This window comes from Tamandua tetradactyla, chromosome 7 (genome assembly GCF_023851605.1).
Source record: "Tamandua tetradactyla isolate mTamTet1 chromosome 7, mTamTet1.pri, whole genome shotgun sequence".
Classification (NCBI taxonomy): domain Eukaryota; kingdom Metazoa; phylum Chordata; class Mammalia; order Pilosa; family Myrmecophagidae; genus Tamandua; species Tamandua tetradactyla.
In genome coordinates, this window is record NC_135333.1 from 68,166,426 (window position 1) to 68,194,183 (window position 27,758).

Below are 27,758 nucleotides of genomic sequence, written 5' to 3' on the forward strand. Positions count from 1 at the left end.
ACCAGGCCTGCATCTAGTGTCCAGGTCCAAGCTAGGCCTGGGCTACCTCAGTTCAGACAGACATTACATGTAAGCTTTTTTTTTTTTTTTTAACATGGGCAGGCACCGGGAAACCAACCCAGGTCTCTAGGCATGGCAGGCAAGAATTCTGCCACTGACCCACCGTCGCACCACCCTACACGCAAGTTTTTAAAATGAAAACCACCAATTTTATTCTTTTTTAATTTATTCAATTTTATTTTTTTATTGCACATTTGAAGAAAAGTTAATTAAAAAGTTTAAATTCACTTGCTCCTATATTTTCCTATTTATAGTTTCCCAGCTTTTGAGCCCTGACTCACTACCAGGCCTACAGCTGGGTCTGCCAGCTCATGGTCTCATCAGGCCTCAACATCCATCTCAGATTCCTCTCTGAAACCACACTGAGGTGCCGCTGATATTTTTCCTGATTTTTGAAGATTTCAGAAAACAAAAGGGATGAAATGTCAAAACACTCTGCCCTCTTTTATTTAAATGACAACCAAAGAGCATGCACCGAAAAGCCCATAGAGATATCAAATGTAAGCCCTGTCCTCTAAGCTGTGCCTCTATTAAAAACAAATGTTTTGGAATATGAAATGACAACAGGGGGAGACCCCCATCTATAGCCAGCCTTATGTAAACAGCAACAGCTCTATTTCATTTGAAAATGATTGAGGATAGTAATAAAAATAATTTGTCCAAGAGAAAGATGTCTTAAGAGCTGAGTGAACCATGACCCTCTCCCCATAACCAAGGGTCCACAAGTTCTCCATCCTTCATAAAACTCAAGGAGTTGTTCCTGCCTTTGGCCTTCTGGTCACCAAGGGAGATTTAGTACCCTAACAAAACAGCCCAGAGTAATTAAACCACCACCTGATAAAGTTGGTCAGCGTGAGGAGGGCTAACAGTGGTGACTCCTGTTCTGAATTTCACATGGACCACATACAGCTGTGAGCTGAAACGCCTCCTGTAATGGTGAGGGGTCTCTGCCGAGCTCAGGTCCCAAGGGGATCCTGGGGCTGGGGGAGCAAGCATTATTTGGCATTAACCTAGTATCTACTGAGCATCTTTTAGCCATGTAGCACCAGGCAGGAGTTTGGTAGAGAATACATAAGCACGGAGTCCCTGCTCTCAGGGGGCTTGTGGTATATATGGAGAGACAAGAGTTAGGCACCCAAAGGGGTTAAAGAAAAGCTAAAGGCTAAGATAGGCACTGATTGTTGGTTGACTAAGAATCCAGAAAAGTGAGATAATTTAGGTTGAAGGCGCAAAGGAAGGTCTTTGACGGAAATGTGATTTGGGCTGGGACTCAAAGGATGAGCAGGAAATTCACAGCTTCTGAAAAGGCTTTAGCCCTAGAAGAGAGTAAACTGCTTTGCTTTTGAGGAGAGTCTGAATCGGGGAGCTCAATGTGGGCCCCACAGAGAGATGCATGCTTCAGAGGAGGGCAGCTCAGCGTGGGCAGAAGGACTCAGAGAAAACCCAGAGATGTCACCAGGCTCAGGGACTCAGGCCAGCCCCCAATGAGGAAAAGGCTCTGGCTAAGTGTTCCTATCACCTCATTGAAAATGCAACATGAAAAGATGAAAGACATAGGACATTTTTATTCTTAGACATTCATACACAGAGTATGAATGACTCCAAAGAATATCTGTCCTCAGGCCTCTCAGCTAATATCAACAAGTGGGGTGGGGATAAACAAATTCACAAGTCATCACTTGGTTTACATGCAAACCATAGTATTTTAAAGCTATGACAGAGAATTTAAGGTTCAACCTTTTTACTTTACAGATGAGAAAGCTTACTATAATCCAAGAATGGTAAATAATTCACTGAACTAGTCCATTAAAATGACAATGAAAATTTAAATTTATTGACTCCCCCACCCAGGATGATTTCATCTAGGACGGAATTCCCCAAAGAACATTCTGTAGAATATTGGTTGCTCAGGACATTGACAGGTGGTCAGCAAGAAAAGGAGTGAACGTAACTGAACCATTTTCTTTACTGCCAGGCTTCTCAGAACTTTTAAATGGTCAGGTAAATTGTAAAAATTCATGTTTCTTGAGTTGATTTGACTATGAAAACTTTTTTGTTTCCATAAAACAAAAGTCTATCATTCTACACAATACACATTGAAAGCTACACTCCCTCAAGCCCAGCTATAGATTCTTTAGGGAGATGAGAGGGCTTTGGAATCAGACAGATATGAATTTGGTCCTGGATCTATCCCTTTTGAACTACATGACCTTGGGCATGTGTCTTAACCTCTCTAATCCTTAGATTCCTCATCTTTCCTCATCTATAAAGTGGGGCTAAGCTGCAACTACTCACACTGTTGCTGCAAGGATAAAAACAAAATAATGAGCATATGTGCATCCGACTCTTAGAAAAGGGCCCAGCACATGGGAAACATTAGCTATATTTAGAACTGAATTAATTTAATTATCTGTTTATCCGTTATACATATGGTTACAAGCTTTTTTTAAGATTTTTTTTTTCATTTTGATTGGCATTATTGAGAATGGCTTATGAACCTTTCTCCTTAAATGCAAAAATTATGAAATTTGGACAGGGTTTTAAAAAGCTAACAGCCTTATTTACAAGGCAGAAGCTTTTAATCATACCAGTGACTGCCTTTGGAAATACATGTATAAATGGGAAAATAATTGCTGAATTGGATGAGCAGCTCTTCCAGTGGGCTGGCTGATGTCTCCTTCCACTTCCCATGTGAAAGTGAGCCTCTTCCAGAACATTCTATCTCATCACAAGAGAAAAAGGAATGTGAAAAAGTAGGCATAGAGGCCTGAAGGTCATGCAGGGAATGATCCTGCCCCTTCTTAAACCTTGGTCAAGAATTCCATTGGACAACCCCAAAATCCAACATCAAGGAACAAATGAGTCTATTTCAAGTAATGGTAGAAGGAGCATGAAACTTAGCAGAGCCTCAAGTCTTGACCTGTGTGCTTATTGCTTTCTATCAAATGTCCAGAGGATGAGGATCATGGACTTCAGAAGTGCATTCCTCAATTTGCTGTTTTAGTTTGTTAGCTGCCGGAATGCAACACACCAGAGATGGATTGGCTTTTAATAAAAGGGGATTTATTTTGTTAGTTCTTCAGAGGAAAGGCAGCTAACTTTCCACTGAGGTTCTTTCTTACATGGGAAGGACAGGATGGTCTCTGCTGGCCTTCTCTCCAGGCCCCTGGGTTCCAACAACTTTCCCCGGGGTAACTTCTTTCTGCATCTCCAAAGGCCTGGGCTGAGCTGCAAGTGCTGAGATGAGGAATGCTGAGCTGCTTGGGCTGTGCTAGGTTGAGTTCTCTCATTTAAGCACCAGCCAATTAAGTCAAACGTCATTCATTGCAGCAGGCACACCTCCTAGCCGACTGCAGATGTAATTAGAACAGATGAGGTTCATGTACCATTGGCTCATGTTTGCAGCAACAGAACTAGGTGCCTTCACCTGGCCAAGTTGACAAATGAATCTAACTACCACACTTGGTATAACCAAGAAGCACAAGGTGCTGTAGCTTCAGTCAGGCAGGGTCCCTGAGGCTGGGTGGGCACCATGAGCCCTGGAGGGGCCTTCCCGAGGAGAGTTTTGAAATGCCATGGCTACCAAAGCAGAATCGCTGGAGAGGTAGTAACAGGTATCTGTGAGCAGTTTCCAATAACTTATGAAGCTTATTAGCATTCATATTTTCCATGCAAGGGGCCACTCAGATTAACTAAAATGTTGAATTCCTTTGCTTTGCAACCAGAATTATATTAACACAAATGGGGTGACACCATTTTTCTCAAATTGATCAGAAAATGCTTGATGGCAGTCCTAAAAATTTTCAATGAATGAAAATGAGCAGCTGAATTGTTCTTTAATAAATGCAGTTTATTAGTTGATAAAAAATATTTCAAAACATGGATTCCATGTAGAGAATTAAAATATTAATGGCCTTTCTGCTCAAACCTTCACCTTTGAGTTGAGTTAGCTCATTAGAAATTTATATACATTGCTTTGTACTATGACCTCCCTGATCTAAAGTTTAAATTACATCCTCAGTTTTTACCCAAAATCCATTTAAGAAATAGTCATATAAAGGACATTCGGGCACCTTATATGAACTCATTACTCAAAAGATAGTTCCTTATATTGTTCATGTCCTTTCCATGACAATTAGGTTGTAGCTACAGGAAAAAGTTTGTCTGTCTAACAAAGCAGATGCTTACTTCCATAGATAAGGTGGGTCATATTCCTTTCTGCTTTGGTGCAGAGTGGAAACTCAGAAGGAAATTTCGTCTCACATTTTACATTCCATTTCTAGTATTATTTATCCTGGACCTTCTTCCCCCCAAGTACGTGATTCTCTTTTAAATTTATCCTTATTTAAATGACCTATTTGTCTTCATGCCTTTGTCTGTCATCTATCACATGGCCTGCTTTTGGAAGTAGGCTAAGCTATCAATCACACAATCCCAGGTTCACAGGGCAGAGGCAGTAAGGGAACTCAAGGTCTCCGCTTGACCCACCCACTTCTGAATGTGCCTGGAAACGGTGCCCTTTGAGCCCTCCCTGCTGCACAGTGAGGCCTGAGCAGCCCCCTGTTGCTTTTCCCAGTGGCTGCATCACAGTGCTCACACTTGGAGCCATCATGTTTACAGACGTCCCAAGGACCCCTACTCTAAAACAGAGATCCAGCAGCACGTAGCCCAAAGGCCATCTGTTCCCGCCTCTCCACTGACACTGGTTTGTGTCTGGGGTCCCAGCTTCCTTGGCAATTTTAAGGGACTAGACCCTCCCCAGCCCCTACCACAATACCACAGACACTGACTGTGGAGGAAGAAGAAGGGGAAAGAGCAAGAGGAGCCAGTTTTAGTCGAGTGTGCTGCCCTATACAGACAGATCATAAATTATACCACTGCAACAGTGATTTCAGCAGCTCCCAAGGACTGTGCGTGCCTCTCCCGCCTGCATCACCACCACTCCTTACAGCAGCCCTTTAAGATACCTATGGCTCCTGCTTGGGAGTGGAGTGGAGGTCCAAACTTGCTTTCCTAAAAGGCATGACTTTCTGGAAGTCAACAACATCTTTTTGCAGGCAAAGGACGCAAGGACTCAAGCCTTTCAGGCTCCTGAGGACAACAAATGTGATGCCTGCCATATAACTCACTCTGTTAATAATCACTACAAAAGTGATTTCTACTCATCCCAGGCATGTCACTTCTTCCAAATTTAGAGGAATCTGGCTGGATTAATGTGACTTCACTGAGAAGAAAGCCTACTTAGATTCTGTTAACTCCCCCTTGTTCATTTCCCTGCTTTGTCTCTGCTAGAGGCAGAACATGGGTGATAATGAATCTGAGGGATGAGGAAGGGAGATGTACACATACATTTAAAAAGTGAATGAGAAAGACACATGGATGTTCACTCTAATCTAGAAGGACCACCTTTGTTGTGTGCAGAGGTGAGAAAGCCACCTGCCCCCAGACACCCATTTGGAACCTTCCCAGGCTGCTCAGGAGCCAAAGATCAGGCCTTCCCACCCCCTTCCTGTGCATAGATGCTGAGTGTCCCTCACGAAATGCTGGCTCTTCTGTTATTGTTTTTGGAAAACAAATGCTTCCTTCCAAGATTCCCTTCCCAGTTAATATCTGTGCTCAGGACTCTGAGTCCCTGGATGCATTACTATGGATTTGTTCAGGTTTGATTTTGTGATTTCCTCCCCCATCACCCTGGTCTCTCTGGACCCTGCTGAGTTATGACCCAGGTCTCTGCCGGCCTGAGGGATGTTCAGCTGGTCCCACGCCACGCCTCACTCTTCCTCCACCTTCCCCCTCCCCCAGGATGTGGTTCATTCTCATTTTAGTCACTTCCAAAACCTATGTTAAGAGGAGAGAAATGTACTGGATCCAACGCTAGCCCTCCACAGATTGCCCAGTCTCATCCCTACCTCCCCAAGCTCCTCTCCCAACTTAGGAACTAGATTTAACACAGTCTCTGGAGAGCAAGTTCTCAGATTAATTTTGTAAACCTAAGCATCCTTCCCAGAATACCAAGTTAACCCCCCCACTCCTACTTAGGACCTCCCAGTAAGGTCAACCGCCAGTCACTACAAGTTATAAAGACAGAAGGTCCTGGACCATGTGGCTGAACCCTCAGAGGGATGCAAGGAGGGAACACCTGGGTCAAGTCTGGGACCCAGAAACTCTGGAGACAAACGTCTTCTTGTTGTGTCTGAAGCATTCTGGAAGAAACCACCTGGCTTTGCCTCTACCAACAACCTGCCCCATGAGGTTCATAAACAGAATTTGTTTTGTGCTCATCGGTTGCTATTTGATGCTGCATTCAATCTGTGCTTTAATGTCTGCATGTGAACTCTTCCTGTTGTACTCTTGGACCATAAGCTCTCTGAAGGCAGGGGTCATTTCTTTACCTATTACACCTCCTCAGAGATTTTTTTACACTGGCACTCCCTCAGTGCTGACTAGCTATTTGGTCAGGAAGGACCTTGGATGGGGGACCAGGAATTGGGAACGCACACAAAAATGTTTGTGGAAATAGACACACAAAATAAACTATATTTCCATAACACTGTTTAAGAACTGAATCCTTACAACAGTCTCCTAAAAATATATATATCAGGTATTATTTGCCCATAACACAGATAAGGAAACTGAGGCTATGAAAGATGACATGACATCCCCAAGTCACAGAGCAAATAAGTGCAGAACCAAGGCTAGAACTCTGGTCTTCTGTGGACTCATCTAATACAGCATCTACCACCCTGTGATGCTAAATGAAAGGGAAGGAGGGACGCAAGGGATGGCTTCTTTATAATAGGCGCTCACCCTAATCATCTCATCTACAAATTCAAGTGTGGACAGTAAATTTCAAAAGGCTAAATGCATGGGGGCACTTAAGCTCTGAGGGCAGATATGTCAATTAAGAGGAGCTATGCTCTCAAAGTTGTGAACTTGTGAAAGATAAGGCAGAGGGAAACTAGAATGGCCAAAGGCCCTATCTGGAACTGAGTCTGAGAATGAAGAATAGAAGAAAGTAGTAGAGATGTATTATCAGGTATGCAAAGAACAGAGAAGGAGGGTAGGAAAAGGAGTCAGGAGTAGGAGGTAGAAGAAGAGGGTAGAAGGGAGGGTAAACATGGGAGGGAAAGCAGGATGGGAAGGGGGGCAAAGAACAAAGAAAGACAAGAGGGGAAGGGTAGAAGGTCGCACCCTTTCTACATGTCTAGGTTTCCTGCTAAAAGGGTCATCCTCGGGGGGCAGAAACAAGAAGTGGGCATTAGGGTTTTGCTCACCTTCTTTCTAAGGATCAGCCGGCACAGATAAAAACATAGGAGGCAAGATACAAATAGAATGAGATTAAGAGAATGTTAGATATTCAGATATACCAAAGATAAAGGAGAAAAATATATTGGAGTCAGAAGGAGACAGCAAAAAGAGAAGGTAAGGAGTTGGCCACATTAGGACACCACCAGAGGGGAGCAGAGCCATCAAGGCTAAGACTCAGGCCAAGTTGTCACCAGCCGAGATGAGACCCAGAAGAGAGATGGCACTTGCATGAGGACAGTGGTGTTCACAAGGGAGATGACTAAAAGTACAAGACAAAGAACACAACTGAAGTGGAATATATCACAGTGTGGTCCTTCCGTGCCTTCCTATGTGAAACCAAGTACTTCAGGCATTTGAATCAGAAAGCAATGAACTTTATTGGTAATATAAGTTTGTGGCTAATATTCACATGTGTTTGTTCATTGTTGAATAGCCATTTGTACACCTGTCATGGAGGGATTATCCATCTTAAGGAATTTCTAAGGACAGAACTCAAATACTTTATCCTTCTTGAGTAGGGGCCTCATGATGGCATCAGTCAGGTACAGGTATCCGATGAGCCATTTCTGATGGACAAAACAGATTATTGGTAGTGAACACGGTTGTTAATCTAGCCAACAACGTACACCAAAATGGAGCTGCTGACTGTAATGGTGCAACTTACAGTGGGTGGTGATGACGAGGGGGATCGTAGTGGTCCTGCAGGAGGCAACAAATATGCAATTCTGTTAATGGTGACGACAGTGGAAATCATGCTAATGATATAGTAATGTAAATGATCTCTGCAAAGCTAGGTCACCACTTGTGAAACAACGCTATGGATGTGTGTGTGTGTGAAAGAGAGAGAGTGGGAAAGAAAGAGAGAGAGAGAGAGAGAGAGAGAGAGAGAGGAAGAGAGAGACAGAGAGTAAGAGTGAGAGCAAGAGAGAGAGGTTACCATAATTAAAATGGAGTGCCAACTGCCCCACAGCCAGTTCTAGAAACATCTCAGATAGCCAAGGTCAATAATCACAACTTTTTCCCCCTATAATGCCTAATAAAATAAAAAATGAGGATAAGTGGACATGTTACCTTTGTCTTTGGAGCTGTTTGCTAGATTTCATTCTACAAGGAGATAAGTCACCTAGGAATCTCCTGGAAAAAATTTTTAATTATACATAGACTGTTATGGCTGAAATGGACCTCAGAAAGCATCTAAACTGCGCTGGTCTCAATCCAGTTGTTTATGAGAGTCTCCTGAGATTTTTTTTTTTCATACCACTGAAGCCTGGACCTCACTCCATTACCACCCAACTGAATCAAAATCTCAGAGGTGGGACACTGGCATGAGCATTTTGGAAACACTCCCCAGATGATTTGCATGAATTTGCTGGATTAAGAACTTTTGATTTTACAGAAGAGCTACGTGATACCCACTGGCACATAATATGTCATGGCCAAATAAGAACCATCATGGGTGCCTTCACAACAAGTTTAGTGATTTCCCTGCACCATGCTGACTCAATCAGCATGGCTTACTGTCTGCTCTCATTGCTTCATCCACTCTACAGAAATGCCTCATGGTGTAGGGAGACTGAGGAGGTATGACAGAGAAATTAAGAAGTCAGATCAGAGCAGTGCTGGCTTCTCATGGAGCACAACCCAGGTGGTGCTCTGTGGGGAAAGGATCTCCCCCAAATACATCCCTGCATCCCACCCCAACTCTCTTCCCTGTCCCACCCACCTCATGGCCACATACTTAGGCTCCCTGGAGGTGCAAGTGTGAGTTCAATTCCACAAAACCCACATCCCACCTGGCTCTGCTCCCACACTGTTAGCATCCACCCAGCCCTCAGGAGGCCCCAGAGCCCAGGAGAAACATGCTCATACTTTCTTGGTGGGAACTTTGATCTTCAGGAATTCTGCCTCTCTGGCCAGCACCTGCCACGGGGCGTGGATCCGGACAAAGATGGATCCCTGGCTTTTACTCTGTAAGGTACAAAGGAAGAAGAAATGGAAACATATATAAAGACATTGCTCAAATCCCTGGCTCCCCAACACTCCCAAACCAGGAGCCCAGACCAGTTGTCCCTTCAGTTCCTGATGACTGTTCTCTTTAAACTTCGCCAGGGACCAGTCCCCTCCACCCGTAACCCTGTTTGCCAGTTCTGTTCCAGAAATGCTCTCATCAAAAACTGTAGGAGAGTGTCCCCAAAGTGTGATCTCTGGAAGTTTGCTGGTTTCAGAGGAAAAAGAGAACTACAGCAATTTTGTTCAGAGATTTGAGAGGTAAGTGATTATGATTTCACCGAAATCCCATTACACTCTTCCTAACAGCTGGTGAGCTTACCTCTAGTGAGCAGGCTGCAACTTGTCTCCATTCACATATTTTCATTGTTTATCATTAAGTTTGTATTTTTGTTCTACTATTGTGTTGTGTTATAGCCCCAAATCACAAAAGTGGTTCACTGAAGCCTAAAAGCAGTGATATAAATAATAATGCAAGTAGTTCAACTCAAAAGAATGTCAAAATCCTAAATCCTGAGTAGAACACCAGTGTGAATACAGGACAGGACAAGGGACTCAGTGTGTGTGCTGATTCCATCCAAACAATCAAAAATGAAAAGTAAGGAAAAGAAATGCAGTGATGAGTATTTGGAAATTAGGTTTCATTGGCTCTATAACCCACATGGCCTTCATCATCGCACACCGTCTGTTATAAAAATTTTCAGACTCTGACATGGAGTCATCAGGGTTTTGCCTGGTCTTCAAATAAAGTGTGATGACCTTGATTTTTTTTTTTTCAGAACAAGCACATACCAAAAAAAAATGTTTTTTGGCTTTAATTTAATAAATCTGGTCACTAAGGAATGAAAGGAGGCTAAAACCAAGTAGGAAAAACAGGTAAAATTCCCATCATCGGTAAGAAGCTTATAAAACTACCTACACAATTAATCATAAACATTGTGTCCAGTGAGAAACTGGAACAAGCTGATAGCCACACCCCTCCAGTCCCTGGCCATTGGAGGTCACATACAGCCTGTGAGCATATTGTAGAAGGCACATGTACACTGGCCACCATGCCATTCACATTTGGAAACAGCCGCTGAGGGGCAGAGTGTGAATGAGGTCCCAGCAAGTATGCCACCCGGCAGCTTTTTGTTCCATCTCCCCGCTGAAAACCCACGCCATGTGTGCATTTTGGATGCATGGAGACCAAAGCAGAAAAAGGCCCCCGCCCTGCGTTCAGCAAAGTTATCACGGTCTACATAAAAGCAGCCATGCCTTTTGAAAATCAACCCCTGGCTTCATCCACAAAGAACAGTTGGTGTTCAACAGTATGTCCTCTGATCTCACTTCAGCATTGAAGAAATTCGTGAAAACCATCCGCCTCTGACTCCCGGCCTTCTCATGCGGCCAGGCAGAGAAATGGGGGCAAACAGAAGACCGCCTCCCTAACTGAAGTACACTGGCAGACCATTAAAGTGCCCACATGTATTTTTTAAATGTTGAATAAGAGATTTTTTAAATGACATTCATAACGCAAGTGAAGACTATTCCTCTGATTTCAAATGGCAGCTCTACAGCATCTTCAGTAATCCAAGCATTCAGAAACTATCCCCACATCAGTGCTGAAATTTCATGATTTATAAGGTAGAAAAACGAACCAGGGTTTCACAAGAAGATTGAACTGTATGGTATGAAAGGCTCAGGTAACCTAGGATTTGCAAATACCTTGAAAATAAGAACAATAACTGTACCCATCTCACATGTTTATTGAGCACTTATTATGTGCTCAAACTCAGCTAGGTGGCTATAAACTTTAGCTCATGTAATATTCTCAACCAGGCTAAAAGGCAGACACTCTCACTTTATTTTACAGATGAGGAAACCAAAACAGAGAGCATTTACATCCTTTTCCCAAAACTACACAGAGAATGTGATAAAGACAAGATTCACACAGGCACTCTATGATGCACCCAAAGATTTTCTCCTCTAAACTGGTGAAAGAAATGACATGCTACTGGGCACCTTTTAAAACCACACTAAAGGCAACAACAGAGCACGAAGGCATCCTATGTAGACTAAAGTAGCATGAAAGAGTGAAAAGCATCACTATGACAGCCTTAAGATGACACATTCACCCTCCCCACTTCTAAGTATGACATTGTCCCAATGAAACACTGAAGATGACCTTCAACAAGCAATCTCTCTAAGTTCTGTATGCCTTTGGTTGGAACGTCCAGCACTGTTAAGCAGAAGCACCAATCATTCGCTCCACTCCCAACCACAATTTCAGCTTTTCTAATGTAGTGAAACTTAAGGGTAAAGAAAGAAACCATCTGGAATTGTGATCTGCAGCCCAACTCTCCAGCATGGCCCCTGAAATGATGTTATTTTGGTGAAAGACAGAAAACAGCAACATCCCTCTCACTAATATGAAATCATGACTGTTATCTATTTTACTATACTAGGTTTTGTCTTTATTTTTAAATTGTGATAAATCCTTTTTGTGGCCATATCTAGAATTGGAGGCTCAGGTGTGTAGTAAATGCTCATCAAGGGGCTGCAGATGGTCAAAGTTTGGGGATAGTTTGGTAAGGCAAAGGTCAAATCCCACGGCCTTCATGGCAGGCTGCTAGAGGTCTCTCACTTTCTTCATTTTTAACCAAGCTTGTGGTCACCCAGAAATCAATTCTATATCTCCCAGCTCCCGCACAATTAGGTGTCACCACCACATTAATTTTGTATAAAGGTGGGCGGTCATACAGCAGCTTCTAGGTACCCTCTTCAGAGACAGCAAGTGGGTGCTTTCACCCCTTCGTCTTCCTCCCTTCCTCCAATCTGCTGCTGGACCATGGATATAAGCATCCTAGACCATGGGGTCAAAATCAAGGCCAGAAAGAGCAAGGAACCCAGAGAAGGGCTGGGCCCTGACTCTATGGTGCCACAGCAGCCGTGGACCAGCTCCAGAAAAGATAAAGTTCTACCTTATTTAGCCATTGCCGGTTTAGAGTCTCTATCAATTCAGCCCAACCTTATACAAACTAAAGCAGAATTCTTTTCCAATGTGGTGAAGTTAATTCCCTCCATCAAAGCATTCTTCCCCTCTATCCTCCTCAAATGGAATGTTTTAAGTGAAAATAAAAGCTGGAATGCAGTTTTGTGGCCCTAACATCTAGTCATCATGTTACTGTCGTGCCATGCAATATCGTTACCTACTCATAAAAAGGAAAACCTACGAGCCGATGTGAAATGTTAGCTGGTGTGACTGGCTATGTCCCCTGAAGAGAAAACGTACTTGAAAGCCCCTGAGCAGAAACACCACGGGATGCAGAAGCCCTTTTTGCTAACTCAGGAGTCTAAAATTGGAGGATAATGTGAATTGAGTTCAAACAAAACAAACAAACAAACCAAAACACATGTCCTTGGCCTCGAGGCCTTGACTTGTTCTGTGATTCTTTCAGGCATAGCTGTTGTGGAAAGAGTGTGGGCTTTAAATTCCCACGGATTAAGATTTGAATCCTGGATTTTACAGATAAGGGATTTTGAGCAAGTTATTTAACTTAATGAGCCTCAGCTTCTTTATCTGTGTAAGGAAGATGAGGAAACCTTGCTAAGACTATTACAAGGATTAGAGTTCAAGTATGTGAAGTCCCTGCTATCATGTCTATAGCATGGAATGTCAATAAATGACAGCCTTTACTATAGAGATGAGCTCCACATGGCTAAAACGACTGCTTCTAGGCCACAGGGACCATGTCTGATACTTCTTTGTGTCCCTCAAGCACTTAGCACCAGGTTAGGTACCCGGTAGGCCCTCAATTAATACCTGCAATTAACAAAAAGGACCTTGTAAATTCAGTTCCTATTACATATAAATTGTGAATAAATAATCTTAGTTTGTTTCCTGCTTTACATTTTTCTTTTGTTACAGAAATCGCAGGTTTGCAGAAAATACAGAGTTCCCACATACTCCTCCCTCTACTACCAACACCTTGCATTAGTGTGGGCCATTTGCTACAATTGATGAAAGAATATTATTATAATTGTACTATTAACTGAAGTCTATGGTTTATATCAGGAATCACAGCACAGTCCTGTGAGGTGTTTTTTTTGTTTTATTTTTATCTTAGTAATACACATTTTTACGTTATTCTAGTAACCTATATAGAACCTAAGATTTCCTCTTCTAATCACAATCAAATGTGATAATTATGTTCACAATGTTGTTTTATTTCCTGCTTTGCACTCTTAAAATTATTCATAGGATTTTCAAAATGTCCTATGTACCTTAAAAGAATTCCCACACTCAGAAAACAGTGCGTCTACAGAATTTAAGGACAACTGAGAAAACATTATGTTCTGAAATTGACACAAATAAAAGTTAACATAAAGTATAAGGGATTAGCCATCAGAGAATATAACCTAACCTTCAAAGAAATTTTATAAATGACTAGCCAGTACAACTGGAAGGACATCTGAATTTCATCAGGCAACCTAAAATTTAAGTTTTTTGTAAAATGAGCTGTCACATATAATCTTGTCTTTGCTTCAGAGAACTAGTGCACAAAGATTTCTCTAGAAAAACCGTCATGTCCATTTGGGGATACAACTCTTACAGTGGCAAGAAACATGAAATCTACAATGGATGGGGAAAATTTCTACAGCTCAATTGAAATGTCCCACTAAACTGCCCAACTCCTTTTACTGATTCCATTTTCATGAAACAGCCTTTGATGACAATTCTCTTCCTCTGATTCCTTGGATCCGGAAGAGGGCATGGGCTCTCTGGTCAAAGGAAAGTAATAGTCCTCTAGCAGCACCTCACTCTCAGGTTTATCAGGTTTAAGTTCTGTTATGGTCACTTGGGTTTCCTAAACCTTTTCACTTTTCATGAAGGGCTGGGCCTCGCCTCTGGTACTTGTGCCCTGTCCAGTGAGCTGGTCTCCCTGGCTCCCGCCCTCCCTTCCTCTCCAAGGTGGATTGAACAGCAGACCTGTTAAGGTGCACATTCTGCCAAGGGTACCGACAACCCCTTTCCCTCTACCCCAAGCTCCAGGTCCACAGCCCTTCTCCTGGGTTTCTGTCTCAGTTTCCCAGCTGCCGAAACAACTGTTAAACAATAGGTTAGCCTAACAGGAACTTATGAGCTCACGGTTTCAGAGGCTAGAAGCCTGCTTCCTCCCAAGGTCAGTAGCATTCTGGCTGCCAGCAAGCCTTCACTGGCTTTCTCATCACATGGCAATGTCCTCTCTTTTTCCTTCTGGATTCCCCTGGACTTCCGTTTTCCAGCTCCTTCTCGTGGCATTCCCTGACTATGTCTGAATTTCTTCTGCTTATAAAGGACTCCAGTATTCAGATTTAGACCCATCCTCATTCACTTGGGCCACACCCTAACTAAAACAACATCCTCAAGAGACACCATTTACAATGGGCTCACAACCACAGGAACACAGAATAAGACCAAAAGCATGTTTTCTGGGGGATACATGACTCCACCTACCATAGCTTCCAACTGCTCCAGCCAGGTTCCCAACTGGAAACCTCCTCACACTCTGTCTCCTAAGACATGAAGTTCTTCTCCCCACCTCTAGTGCCAGCCAACTCCTGTTGGGTCTCAGTTTAAACATTAATTCATCCTGGGGGCCGTTCCTGAGCCTCTGGATTACATGGAGTGCCCTGTTCTTGCTTGCATAGCTTCGTGACCTTCTCCTCCATGGCATGTCCCACTCTTGCAATCATTGTGGAGTTAGGTATTTAATGTCTGTCTTCCCAGCCAGACCCTAAACTCCGTGAGGACAAAAGAAACATATCTGTCCTGTTGGTTGCCTTGTCCTCAGCAGTTACCACAGTATCTGGCTCAGGAAATATTTATGGAATAAAGGAAGTTAATTGCAAATCCAATACACACATACCTAGGAGGCTCTTGTTTGGGATTCTGTGACCAATTTCTAAACATGTCTGCCATGGTCCAGAAAGGAAATGGAGACCTTTGGCCAACAGAAGTTAAATCTAATTCAGTTTTAAGGGGCTAATTCAAATTACCCATAAGTGTCATTTCAGAATTCTCTCATGCCCACCACTAAAGTTATTCAAGTTTCCTGATGACCAAGGTCCTGCAGGTGGGCTTCTCTAGGCCTCTTGGCAGTCCCACAACCTCACAGCATTTGCAAATCACTTCTCACTTTTCTAGAAGCCTGATCACCTAGGCACAAACTCTCTGTGCTGTGCATAAAATAACCAGAGTTGAACTGGAATGGAACTGGCTATTCCTGCAACTTCTCTGCCTTAGAGGCTTCTAGGGGAATTGTACCACTAAGGACTCCTGAGAGACAAATCTAAGATACTCTGGAACATAAAAGAACCTGCAAATGTAAAGGTCTTTGGTAGTTTTGTTAACCAAGTGACAGACTTCCATCGTGCCCATCATTCCGTTCTGTTCAGCATCCCCATGCTGACAGCTCCAAGTAGAGCGGCTAATGGGCACAGTGAGACTTCAGGAGATGGATGTGGCCGCAGGACTCAGGAGTTGGAGGAGACCTCCAGGACACTTAATGTATCTTTCTCAAGTAATAACTGAAGCCTAAAGCTTCAGATGCCAAGTGGCCAGGGCATGGAAATACAGTTAGTTAGTAGCAGAGCCAAGAATGGAATCCAGGCCTCCTGACCACACAGTCCATTCCACCTGCCTGGGAAGGACAGCATCTCTGCCTGAGGGCTCCCACCCACCCCCGTGGCAATCCTGAAGCCCCTGCTTTGGGAGAGACTATGTAGGCAGAGATGAAGGGGGGTGGGACTTGTATACACACACACACACACAGACACCTCTCTATAACCCTCTGGCAGCCACTTGAAGCCTTCAGCAGGGACCGGAGGCCAGCCACTCCTGATGAGATTATATTTATTGTTTATGTCTTGCTGTTGTTATCCAAAGATCACATGTGACTTCATAAGGCAACATCTTCCCTCTGGAGAGGCAAAAGCAAAGGGGAGGCAACCCCAGCCAAGCACTTTAAAGTGATACTCCATAACCTCCTTCCCACAGAGTCTTGCCAAGCTACCTCAATGCTGACTCCAGAGGCCTATGTGTACTCTGGTCCCAGGCCCTGCTGTGAGCTGAGAACATCAGCTGCAGCATATCATGGGCCCGGGAATGGGGCTGCCAGAAGAAGGGTTGGAGAGATGAGCATCTGGACAACGGAGGAGGGAAAGGGACAGACTCCCTGAACCTCCAGTATATACCAACTTAGGTAAATGTGTATCAGCACATGGTCCCCAGTGATTCACGGTAAGGAAGAGAGGACCCCAGGGAGCCCATACTCTCAGATCATCATAAGTGGTGCCCACACAGCTGGAACTCCACTAGGCTGTGCTGAGAGTAGCCAGGGCAGTCATAAGTACCGACTAAGGTGTAGCCTTGAAACAGGAGACTACGGAAATGAACAGGGACTCATCTGGGACAGGGCTCACAACTGCTGCATTTGAACAACAGCATGGCCTATCTGGGTCACCATGAAGACCCAAGTCTTAAGTTCTTTTCAGTTATGAGGCTTGACAACTTATGATCAGGGAGCAGGCTCTGCCTGGACCTCCCAGAGCTACAGTGATTAAACCCAGGGAATAACTTTCTGACTAGAGAGAAAAAATAAAAACTTGCTTTCCTGGGAGCCCCCATGCCAGTCTGAAAGGCTTATATGCCCTAGAAAAGACATGTTTTAATCCTGATCCATTTTGTGAAGGCAGCCATTTCTTTTAATACCTATTGAGTACATGGGTTGAAACTTGATTAGATTATCTCCACAGAGATGTTACATGCCCAATTGTGGGTACTAGCCTTTGATTAGAGAGAGATGTAACTCCACCCATTCCAGGTGGTCTTGATTAGTTTACTGGAATCCTTTAAAAGAGGAAACATTTTGGAAAAAGCTTCAAAGCAACAGTTCCACGAGAATCACGAGAGCCCCAGCAGCCAGAGACCTTTGGAGATAAAGAAGGAAAATGTCCCTGGGGGAGCTTCATGAAATAAGAAGCCTGGAGAGAAAGTTAGTGGATGTCACCATGTTCACCACATGCCTTTCCAAGTTGAGAGAGAAACCCTGAATGTCATGGGCCTTCTTGAACCAAGGTATCTTTCCCTGGATGCCTTAGATTGGACATTTCTATATCCTTGCTTTAATTTGAACATTTCCATGGCTTTAGACCTGTAAACTCGTAACTTAATAAATTCCCCTTCTTATAAGCCATTCTGTTTCTGCTATATCGCATTCTGGCAGTAAGCAAACTAGAACACCCCCATGCACACACCCAAGAGATGACAGCAAGAGAATCTCGACTCCAACCCTGTCCTCCCGGGGCCAAACTGAGGATGGGTCAATGATCACCAAAGGCAATGACATCAAATGTCCACTGAACCCATCAAAGACCAGAAGCTGGACCCTTCTTCTACAAAGGGGCTCATTTAACCCTCAGCCAAAGATTGAAGACAATACAACCCAGGTCCATTGGGAAGGAAAACTCAATCATTCTGGTCATAGGTCTTTCAAACCAAAAGTTCCTAGAAGAGGAGGGCATTCATGGCTGGGAGGATCCTTTGGGTCAGCCAACCAGAGGGGAAGGAACCAGAAGGAATTCTCTTTGGACCTGCTATCACAGTCTCAAATCTGGGCATCACAGAGAGGAGCCACCCAGAGAAAACCACTGCTCAGAGCCCAGGCAAAGGTGAAGCAGTGAGGGAGTACCCAAGAAAACTGGGATCAGACCCTTTCACACAACAAGGGCTGAGAGGACCTGCTCCCCACCCAGTCCCTGAGTGCAGAGGACCTCAGTGGTGGCACAACACCCTGGAAGGAGGCAGCAGGAAACTTCTGGGGGTGATATATCCATTATCTTAATTATGGTCATGTTTTCATGGGGTTGTACATGTATCAAGATGCAGCAGATTAAATAATTTAAATATGGGCAGTTTATAAAGCATCAATTGCACCGCAATAAAACTAGAAAAAATTTTGCAAAAATTGCTTCTTAAAAACATCATGCTTCTCATTATTTTTTTGGTCTTGAAAAATAGCACTATTTTTCATTAAAATGTGTTATGCTAATATGTAGGGAACTTAATATTTTCATTTTTAAATTAACATTTTAAGCTAAATAAATATTTAAAATCAATAATACTATGGTATCTCAGAATCCAATGAGATATTATTCTTGCAAATATTTTGCAAGCTATAAAGTATGTATAAAAGCACTTTTTAAGAGCAAGTCCCTATCATGCCAAGCTCAGAGACACTCACTGCTAAATCCCTGCCTTATTATTCAAAGTGCAGAACATGCTGATGAACCTCGGCCTTCATTGAATACACGTCCTTGACATCTGTGGAGAATCCCATAGGCTTCTTGGGTCCCACATGAGAGAAGTCATAGCTGAGCCTACCATGGTGATAACCCCTGGCATGTATCTGAATACCAGGTGAGGTTGAAAATCAATGAGAATGCTTCTCTTTGGGGTTTACAATGCAGAGAGTAATAGGATAAATAAAATTCAGGAGCTAGAGACCAAATTGCTACCAAAAAAGAGGATGAAAAGTCAGAAGCCCTTATGAAAATGGCAAAGAAGGCAAGGGCTTCTCCCAAAACGAAGGAAGGTCAAGGGGCTGACAACTGGGCAGCCTAAATAGAAGGGAGAAGGTCATAGATAAGCCATGAGGAAAGACCAGGGGGAAATGCTGCCCTTTCCTAATTGTCACAGCAAAACTGTTTTGAATAGTCAACTACTTGTAAGTGGAATCAGATGCTACAGAATCCTAATTCTCAGTGGTGTGTTTCATACTTGCCCCCACCAGTACAAAGAGAACCCAGAGGAATGGAAGGTAGATAGAGGTTTGGTGGGCAAAAGTTGTCCTTATTTGGGTAGTAGATAGATACTCAGACCAGTGGTGATCAATAGGTCCTGGTTGGCCTGGGACAGTCCTAGTTTATTCCTCTTGTCTTATCATACCATCTAGTTTAGGTTAGCATTCTCAGAAATGTCTCAGTTTGAGCAATAAATCATAGTATCACCCCATGGATTAGCAATGCACACCACTAGATTCAAAAGCCATCCAACCCTTGGGCAGGGCTGCTCAGTATTCCGTACTGACCTTCTTTTCCTTCTTTTCTTTTGTCCCATATGATAAATGCCCCATTCAGAGAGAAGCATTTCCAGGCATTTTAGAGCTCATAATTTTACCTCTAAAAGTACCACATTAATGTCCCTCCTAATTCAAAACGTATGTGATTCTTTGATTTTGATACTTTTCTTCCTTCCTCTAGACACTTCCACAAAACTTCATGTTTTCCAGTAACTAACTCCTCCTTCCTCCCCAGATGTGCCCTTGCCTTCTCTCCGCAGGGACTTGCCTCTTGCTAGCAATTTCACTGTTTCTTATGCTTCTGTCAGCCCAACATATTTCAATTCAACAAGTATTGATTCAGCAACTCTGTGTTCAGCAATGTGCTAAGAGTTAAGGACATACAAAATTAATATAAGCCATCATACTATCATGGCTTTCAATTTCTTTGGGATCCAGATAAATGATATCTAACAGACAATGCTAATGAATATATCATAACTGATGGGGTGGTAAATGTCTAAATAGACAGAATGACAAATGAATACTCATTTGTTTGCTGTTTCCCCTTTCACCCATCAATAAGTTCCCTTCTCAGCCATATGTTTTTAGTAGGATTGGCTCCACCAAGAAGTCCAGGGTTAAGTCCAATTAGCTTAAGCCAATCAGCATATTTCCCAGCCCTGGCCACAACAATTGATTCTGGAATATATTTGCAATGCATTGGGAACCAGTAAGATTCCAGAAGGTGTTAGCCAGGGTTTCTGGGGAAAGCAGTTTCACAGTAAAATTATTTTGGATGGTCTTCTGCAAGTGAAAGATAGAGAAATATTGGGTCCTTGGAGACAACATTTGAGCTACTGAGTCAAGCTTCATCAGGCCTATTTATGGTTTCCTGATTACATGAGCTAATAAATCCCCTTTGTGGTTTAAGCCAATTAAATTGAGTTTTCTGTCAATGCAACCCAGAGATATAACTGATACAAGAAGGCTGGAGAAGAGTTGATGCTGGACTCAAGGAGCAGATATTCTAGAGGAGACAAAAGTTGAGTTGTACCCTGAAAGTTGTGTGGGATCTGCATAGACAGAGAGGGTTGGCATGGGAGCAGTAAGCATGGAAAAGAAGGAAGTGGGTAAGCAAAGATACAAGGAAACATGAGTGTCCCACCTGAAGCTGTGCCCGTGCTGCCCTTTACGTTGCTATTACTCATGAGCCTTCCAATGACGACTGGGGCAGAACAGGCCTGTACTTTCACCCGGATGCCATATACCTTCAACTGGATAAAGAATGAAAAAAGAGACTCCCTTATCAGGAAAACCATTGAGTGAACCCTTAGAGCCTGTATTAGTTTCCTGGGACTGATACAAAAATGACCATAACCTGGTAGTCTGCACCACAGAAAGGTATTCTCTCACATAGCTCTGGAGACCATAAGTGTGGAATCAAGGTGCCAGCTGAGCTACACTTTCTCCGAAGACTCTAAAGAGCAAATCCTTCCTTACTTCTTCCAGGTTCTGATGTTCGCTGGCTTGTGGCTGCTCACTCCGGTCTCTGCTTCTGTCTTCCTATGACCTTCTCTTCTGTGTGTCTCTGTGTCCTCTCCTCTTCTTATAAGGATACTGGTCATTGGATTTAGGGTCCATCTCAAATCCAGGGTGATCTCATCTCAAGATTCTTAACTAATTACATCTGCAAAGATGTAATTTTGAAATAAGGCCAACTTGGGAGGTTCTAGGTAAACATGAATTTAGGGGAGATATTATCAGCCCATCATGGAGTCCAAGTTGGCAATTTCTTTCCCATTCTTCACAGGGGCAGTGCAGTCCACTTTCAATGGGGTTGATCTAGGCTTTAGTCAAAGAGAATAAATGAAGGAACAAGTCTCCTATGTGTCAGTTTCTTACTGTGACCTTATCCTGGTGAAAGGAGGCAGGTTTCCTGAAGGCAGGCCCCTGGATTTTTTTCTTCAAGGAGCCATTGATCCTTCATAGCAGATATCTTACATAAAGAGGCAGGGTGGACTGTGAGCATTTACAAAGAGGCTATAAAAACTCCAACACTGTTAACTAGCTTTCTTCAGCTAAAGAACCCATTCTTCAAACCAAATATTTCAAGAGGTTGCCCTTAGTTGAGGCTTGGAAGGGCAGAGCTCCTCTTGCTCAGCCTGAGTCAGTTCCAGTGGCACCTCCAAGCAAACCTCAAGAGCTTTACCATCCCCTTTGGAAATAAGGACAAGGGACGGGTGGGATGTCTTTTGAATTGTCACAATGACTGGGAAGCCCCACTGACATTTAGTGGATATTGGGGTAGGAGGAGTCAAACATGCTTCAATGCACTAGAAAGTCCCACACAAGGAAAAATTATCCTCCCTGACATATAGAGTGCTCCACTGAGAACCTCCATCCTAGGGCTCAGGGAGCTGAATTTGAAAGCCATTGTCCTGCCCACAGAGCTATCAGATTGGACATAAAAGCCAGTATTGCCAACTATCAAACCCAGGTAGCACTTACAGAAATTGAATTATGAATACAAAGACTATGAAAGTTAGCTGGAATTTAGATTGTGGATCCAACACTGATGAGCTGATCAGGGATGCTCAGACAAAGACCCATCACTATGATAATTATCTTGTGGGCTTCCAGAAATATCCAGAATCAACTCAGCTGCCAAGAGTGCTATGAAAAAATCTGTTAATATACTGTGATTTAGGGGCAAGGGATGAAGTAAATGGAGTCTCTGGGAATCAGAGGCATTAAAGAAATTGCTCAGAGGTAGTTGGCTTAAAATCCCACTCTGCCACTTACTCTCTGTATGTGATCACAGATATGTTACAGAACCTCCCTGAGTGTCAGTTCCCTTTTTAGTAAAATGTAAAAATAATAATATAGCAACAATAGTGACCTCACAGAGTATGTGTGAAAATCAACAATAATACAAGAAAGGGACCTAGCAAATGCACAGCACAATATGTGCCCTAACTTATAATTAGGTTCTGCTATGGTGTCCTCTGGCCAGAGGAATTTGAATTGAGGGGGTTTATGCAATCTAGTTTCCAGCACCCTCCCTTTTTTCCCAGAAAAACCTGGCTCCAAGGGCATTTTCCCCCTTTGTGAGGCGAGAGCCCAGTTTGGAACATGTCCCTCCACAAAGCCAAAACAGCTTGTCCACTGTCAGGACCCTAAGTGCACACACCTCTCTCGAATTGGCCCCAAGACCACCAATCCCTCCCTTCAGCCTCCATCCAGTCTGGAGGAGAAGGGGTCATCAACTTTGCTAATTAAATCCACAGATGATAACAAACTGGGTGGTGCTGTAAACAGCACCAGAGAGGATGGAAAAATAAATGAGAAGGGACTTGGGGAGTTTAGAAAATATAGGACAGGAAATAACAAAATGAGATTCAATGCAGAAAAATGCAAGTAACTCCAACTGGGGGGAACTGGAGAGGCAGAGAAAGCTGGAAGAAGACTGAGGAGATGAGGGCAATAGGTGCCAAAGGAGAGAATGGGTTGCAGAAGGTGAGAAAGAGGTAGAGGTGGAGATACCTGGAGGTGAGACCTAGTGGAGGGGCTGGCATGACTGAGTAGGGCTGGTGGGTCTGTTAGAGTTCTCCCAGGCTGACTTCCCAACGTTCCAGCTCAAGTCACCCCTTCCCCAAGAAACCTTTTTGGACCCCCAGAGTAAGCTGACTGCTCACTTACCACTCATCTGGGACCCGTGGCATGGGGTCCGAGCTCGGGCATCTCTCCATGTATGAATCTTTCAGCTCCAGGAGGCAAAGACCCAGCTCTATCCCTCATTGGCCCCTTCTAGAGTGCTTGGTCATGTCCCTTCTAAATGCTGTCTGAAACCTCTTTGTCTTTATCTCTAGACCCTCAATGCCAATACAGAGTAACCCCAAATCAAATGCATGTTGTCCGTTTAACCCTTATTCAGCCAGGACACAAACCAGACATCAATGTCCCAGGGACTTTGAATGACAATCCTGGGAAGAAAGATGTATTAGTTTCCCAGCTGCTAAAATAAAAACTGTACAATAGGTCGGTCTGAACAATCGGAGTTTATTGGCTCCGGATTTTGAGGCTAGAAGTCCAAATGGCATGAGCAAGGCAATGATTTCACTCCAAGGTCTGTAATATTCTGGGGCTGTCAGCTGTCCTTGGGTGCTTAGCTCTTCTGCCACATGACAATGCACATGGCAATGTCCTCTCTTTTCCCTTCGGGTGCCACTGAATTCCTCCCATGACTTCCTCTATGTTTGACTTTTACTCTGCTTACAAAGGATTCCAGTAATCCAGATTAAAGCCCAACCTGATTCAGTTGAGCCACACCTTAGCTGAAATCACATCTTTAAGAGATCCTATTAACGATGGGTCCACACCCTCCAGAACAGGGACCAAGACCACAGTCAGATCCAAACTGGGGAACACAATTCAATCTACCACAATGGGCAACCCTCATGACAAAGACAATCCTGACTTAGCCAGGAGGCAGGCAATAGCTCCTCCATGAGTTCAGTAGTCTCCTTGAAGCCCCTGCCCTCTTCTAATTAAAAAAATATAATCAATAATCATAATCAATAATAATTGGGAGAAGGTGGTATAAGTCATTCTCAAGGAACTTGAGCAAGGCTCATTGGCCCTGGATAGAAATCCCACCGCCACCCTGGTTCACTGCCAAATCAAGCTCCCATGAAGAAAGGCGGGTTCCCCTCATAAATTCAAAAATACACTAGTTCACATTAAACACATGTATTTTAAGAGATGAGGAAATCAAATACCAAAACTTGCCTTGAGGTTCAGCCTGCTTTGGTGTTAAGGGTGAGAGGAGGGGAAGGCAAAGCAACAAACGTGCTAAAGATCTTCAGAGATCCCCAGGCACAAAAGTGTCTATAGAGTGCCTTTTCTGTATCACAGGTGCATTGCATCCCAGACCAACAGGATATCCACTATTCTGGAATATCTAGAGAAAGAAAATCCGTGGTCTTTTCCGCTCACCTGCACTTATTCTAATCCAATATTGCTCAATGTCCCCAGTTCAGTGGGGGACAAGCCAAGACAAGTCAAGGAGACAAGAGACCCAGGTTCTTGTCTCGGCTCTGCCACTTACCATCTATAAGATCCTGGGAAAGTCACACTTGAACCTCTCTGAGCCTATGCTTTCTGCTTACCTATAAAATGATATAGTTGAACTCTGGAAGTCCTCTCCCACTGAAAGATACTTTCACTTCATGAAAGTTGAGGATTCTCACAGCACCTCAGCCTGAAGGCACATCCTTAAGTCTTTTAGTCATTCTACAACAAATGTAATTTAATGGCCTGCAAAACTCCCAACTTCCTAGGAGAATCCAAGAGCAAGTTAGAACAAAGAGAGTAACAGAGACTTTCATAATCTACAGAGATTCTAGATTATGTCAAGAATGACATAATCATTATGACTCTAGATCCTGCCTTTTTCCCCAAAAGGTGTCTTCCCTATTCTCACATTCTAAACCATGAAAGGATCAAAGGTCTTACTTTAGGCAAGGAACCTCTCTACTGGATCAGAAATGTGGTAAACACTAGCCAATAAATAAGGTTTGTTGAACTCTGGTGCCGTTACTCTAGCCAGGACGTCCATATACTGTTGTGCAAGTTGTATGCTCCATGAGGTGCTACGTTAAGGAGGCACCAACCATACAGAAGATATCATAGATTAGTATATTTGTCTATCTATTGTGAAAGTTTTCTGGAAAAGGGCAGTAAAGGGTCTTGTTCTAACAAAACTAGCATAAAATGACAATTTTCAAAAAGTGCAAGGAAAGCATCCTAAGGAATACCTTTTTCTAATTGAGACAAAGGCCCAATGTGACCTAGCCATGGCCCATTCTTAACCTATTTCATGCTGACTCACATGAAAATGACAGGAGAGAGATGTTAGAATAACTTAATGGCCTCTTCACTGCCCGAAAACAACACCTTCACTCAAGAATGAATCCATAAAAGTCATCTGTATATCCAAATTGCAAATGACTAGTAAGCCAAAGCGGACCCCCTCCTAGGGGGTTCCCTTTCTAAAAGGATCCAATAAAACAAGAATCTTTTAAAGACTGGGCCTTTGTCTTGTATGTCATTAAATCCCAAGCACCTAGGCCCCTAGCACAGCACTAAGAGTAGAGTAAGCATTCCCAATGGTTCATTTCACCAAACAGAATCAACAGAGGGATTCCAGAAATTTCCTGAAATCCTAGCCTACAAGAAGACCCACTCCGACCCCGATGAAAAGCCTAGCATCTTCTACTCAAGATCTTTCACAACATACTCAGGAGAGCTACATGGATATTTCTGGGACCAGAGGAAGCTGGAAATGCACTATCTTCTAACCTTGTTTCATTAATCCTGCAAGCAGTAGAATCAGATAAGCGGTCCAAAACTGGTCCCAGATCTCCAGCCAGACTTTACCATGTCCAGGTAAATGAAACAGGAGCAAAATCTGTTGTCAGTTATCCTACTACTCCCTCTCAGGGTACCGGCTGTTTCCTGGAGCTCTCCTAGGACATCCACCTGATTCAGCTTTGCTCTCCAGAGTCCGTGCCCTGGGCATTCCCTCCTCTGAGCTTTACCTGTCATTCAACCCACATCCTGTCCACACACAGTCAGGGTAGGCCCGGGAAAGCCTCAAGGAGCTCAGAGGTGAACCCCTGGTCCCCTCGCTCCAGGACCTGCCAAGTGACTTGTCTCTTAATCTATGACAGGGCAGCTCTTCTAAGGCATGAGAAGCTGGCAAAGTCAGATCCCACCCAGCTCTACTGTGGCAGGGGCCCTGGACACATTACCCCAAACTAGGGACTACAAGCAGACCCCAGGGCCCATTCAGGGGCTGATGGGGACAGGGCAGGACTTAAGGGGCCTTTCTGAAGAGGCTCAAATCATGCCATCTGGGTGACAGTTGCACAACTTTGTGAGTATTCTAAGCCAACAAATTGTACACTTGAGATGTGAGAATTCTATGGAATGAAAATCATATATCAATTTAAAAAAAAAATAGACCTCTTTTTCTCCTGCCCAGAGAGAGGGCCAGTCCTGTCAGGGCTCTTAATAGGCTTCCTAAATAGTTATTTTCCCAGGAAAAGGACATGCCCATGGTCTTGGGAAGAGGCATGAGATAATAAAAAGGAATAGCTTCCAGGATCTGACAGCCTTTTGATTTCCCTTCCGTGAGACCCTAGCAGTTACTCAACGTCTCTTGGCCCATGTTCATAAAAGTGGGGAAAGGACTTGCCTCCCAGGATCATTGTGAAGGTTAAATGAGAGGAGGTGTGGGAAATACCATTTGCAGGTGAGGGCACATGGGACCTGCACGGTACATGTTAGTTTCCTCTTGTGAGAGGTACTGCATGCATTTGGAAACTTTTATTTTACAATATTTGTGAGCTGGGACTGGCAGCACTTCATTCTTATTTGCAAGGCTGCTTGCTATAAAGGAGAGATTTCTATATTGCTGTAAATAAAACCAGATAAAAGGGTTGGAAGAGAAGGGGTGAAGAGAATTCTAGGCATTCCCAGGGTGTGTATTTTTGCCTGCAAGTGACTAAGGCAGCTTCTTCTCTCTCTCTCACTACACTTGGTATCGCTGGGCTCTTGAATTTGGGCCCTTGATGTTCTCTGGCTCTATCACTGGACCAGCTGGGCCACTGACTCTATGCAATTTGAGGATGGCTGTAGAGAGGACAAATGCCTTAGACATTCCATGGGCAAATTCTGCCCAGCTGGCTTTGCCCCACGTACCCCACAGCATTTCCTTCCTTGTCCACTTCCCCAACCCATCCCCGTCTCACTGAAGGACTCTGAGTTGGGGCCCATCCAGCATGCTGGGAGAAGCCAAGAAGAGTCAGCTCAAAGCATGGAGGAGGCAGGAGGAGCATGTAATGTCTGTTAGGGATGGGCTGAGCTGAAGAGTCATCTCTGGCTGCTCTTCTAGCCTTTCCGTCAACACATAAGGAAAAATGAGGTGTTTCTGTCAATCACCAAAGATGCATGGCATCCCGGCTGAATCCTCCCTGAGCTCATGGGGCTGTTTGGGAGAAAATTAAAGAAACTCCTTATTTAGGACGGTGAAGCATGTTGGAGCAAACACTTTGCAGGTGGTCAGAAAGTATGTGACAAAGTGCATGGGGAGCTGCAAAACCAGCTGGAGTGAGCCCCAGGCAAGACCAACCAGAGCTGTGGTGCTATAGCACCACCCAACCAAGGGATGCCCATAGAGCCCAGAACTCTTGCCTGTGAAATCTGCCATACCCAATCGTGAGCTTCCAGAAAGCT

At 43.7% G+C, this 27,758-nt stretch overlaps 1 protein-coding gene across 1 annotated transcript in view; it reads right to left on the reverse strand.

Annotated features, from left to right (window-relative positions):
* LOC143690476 (anoctamin-2-like) overlaps positions 1–27,758 on the reverse strand; it is a 153,456-nt gene that overhangs the window by 87,746 nt on the left and 37,952 nt on the right. The window contains exon 3 of the mRNA XM_077168205.1: positions 9,238–9,336. Coding sequence (XP_077024320.1) covers positions 9,238–9,336 — 99 coding nt within the window. The remainder of the gene's footprint in view (positions 1–9,237; positions 9,337–27,758) is intronic.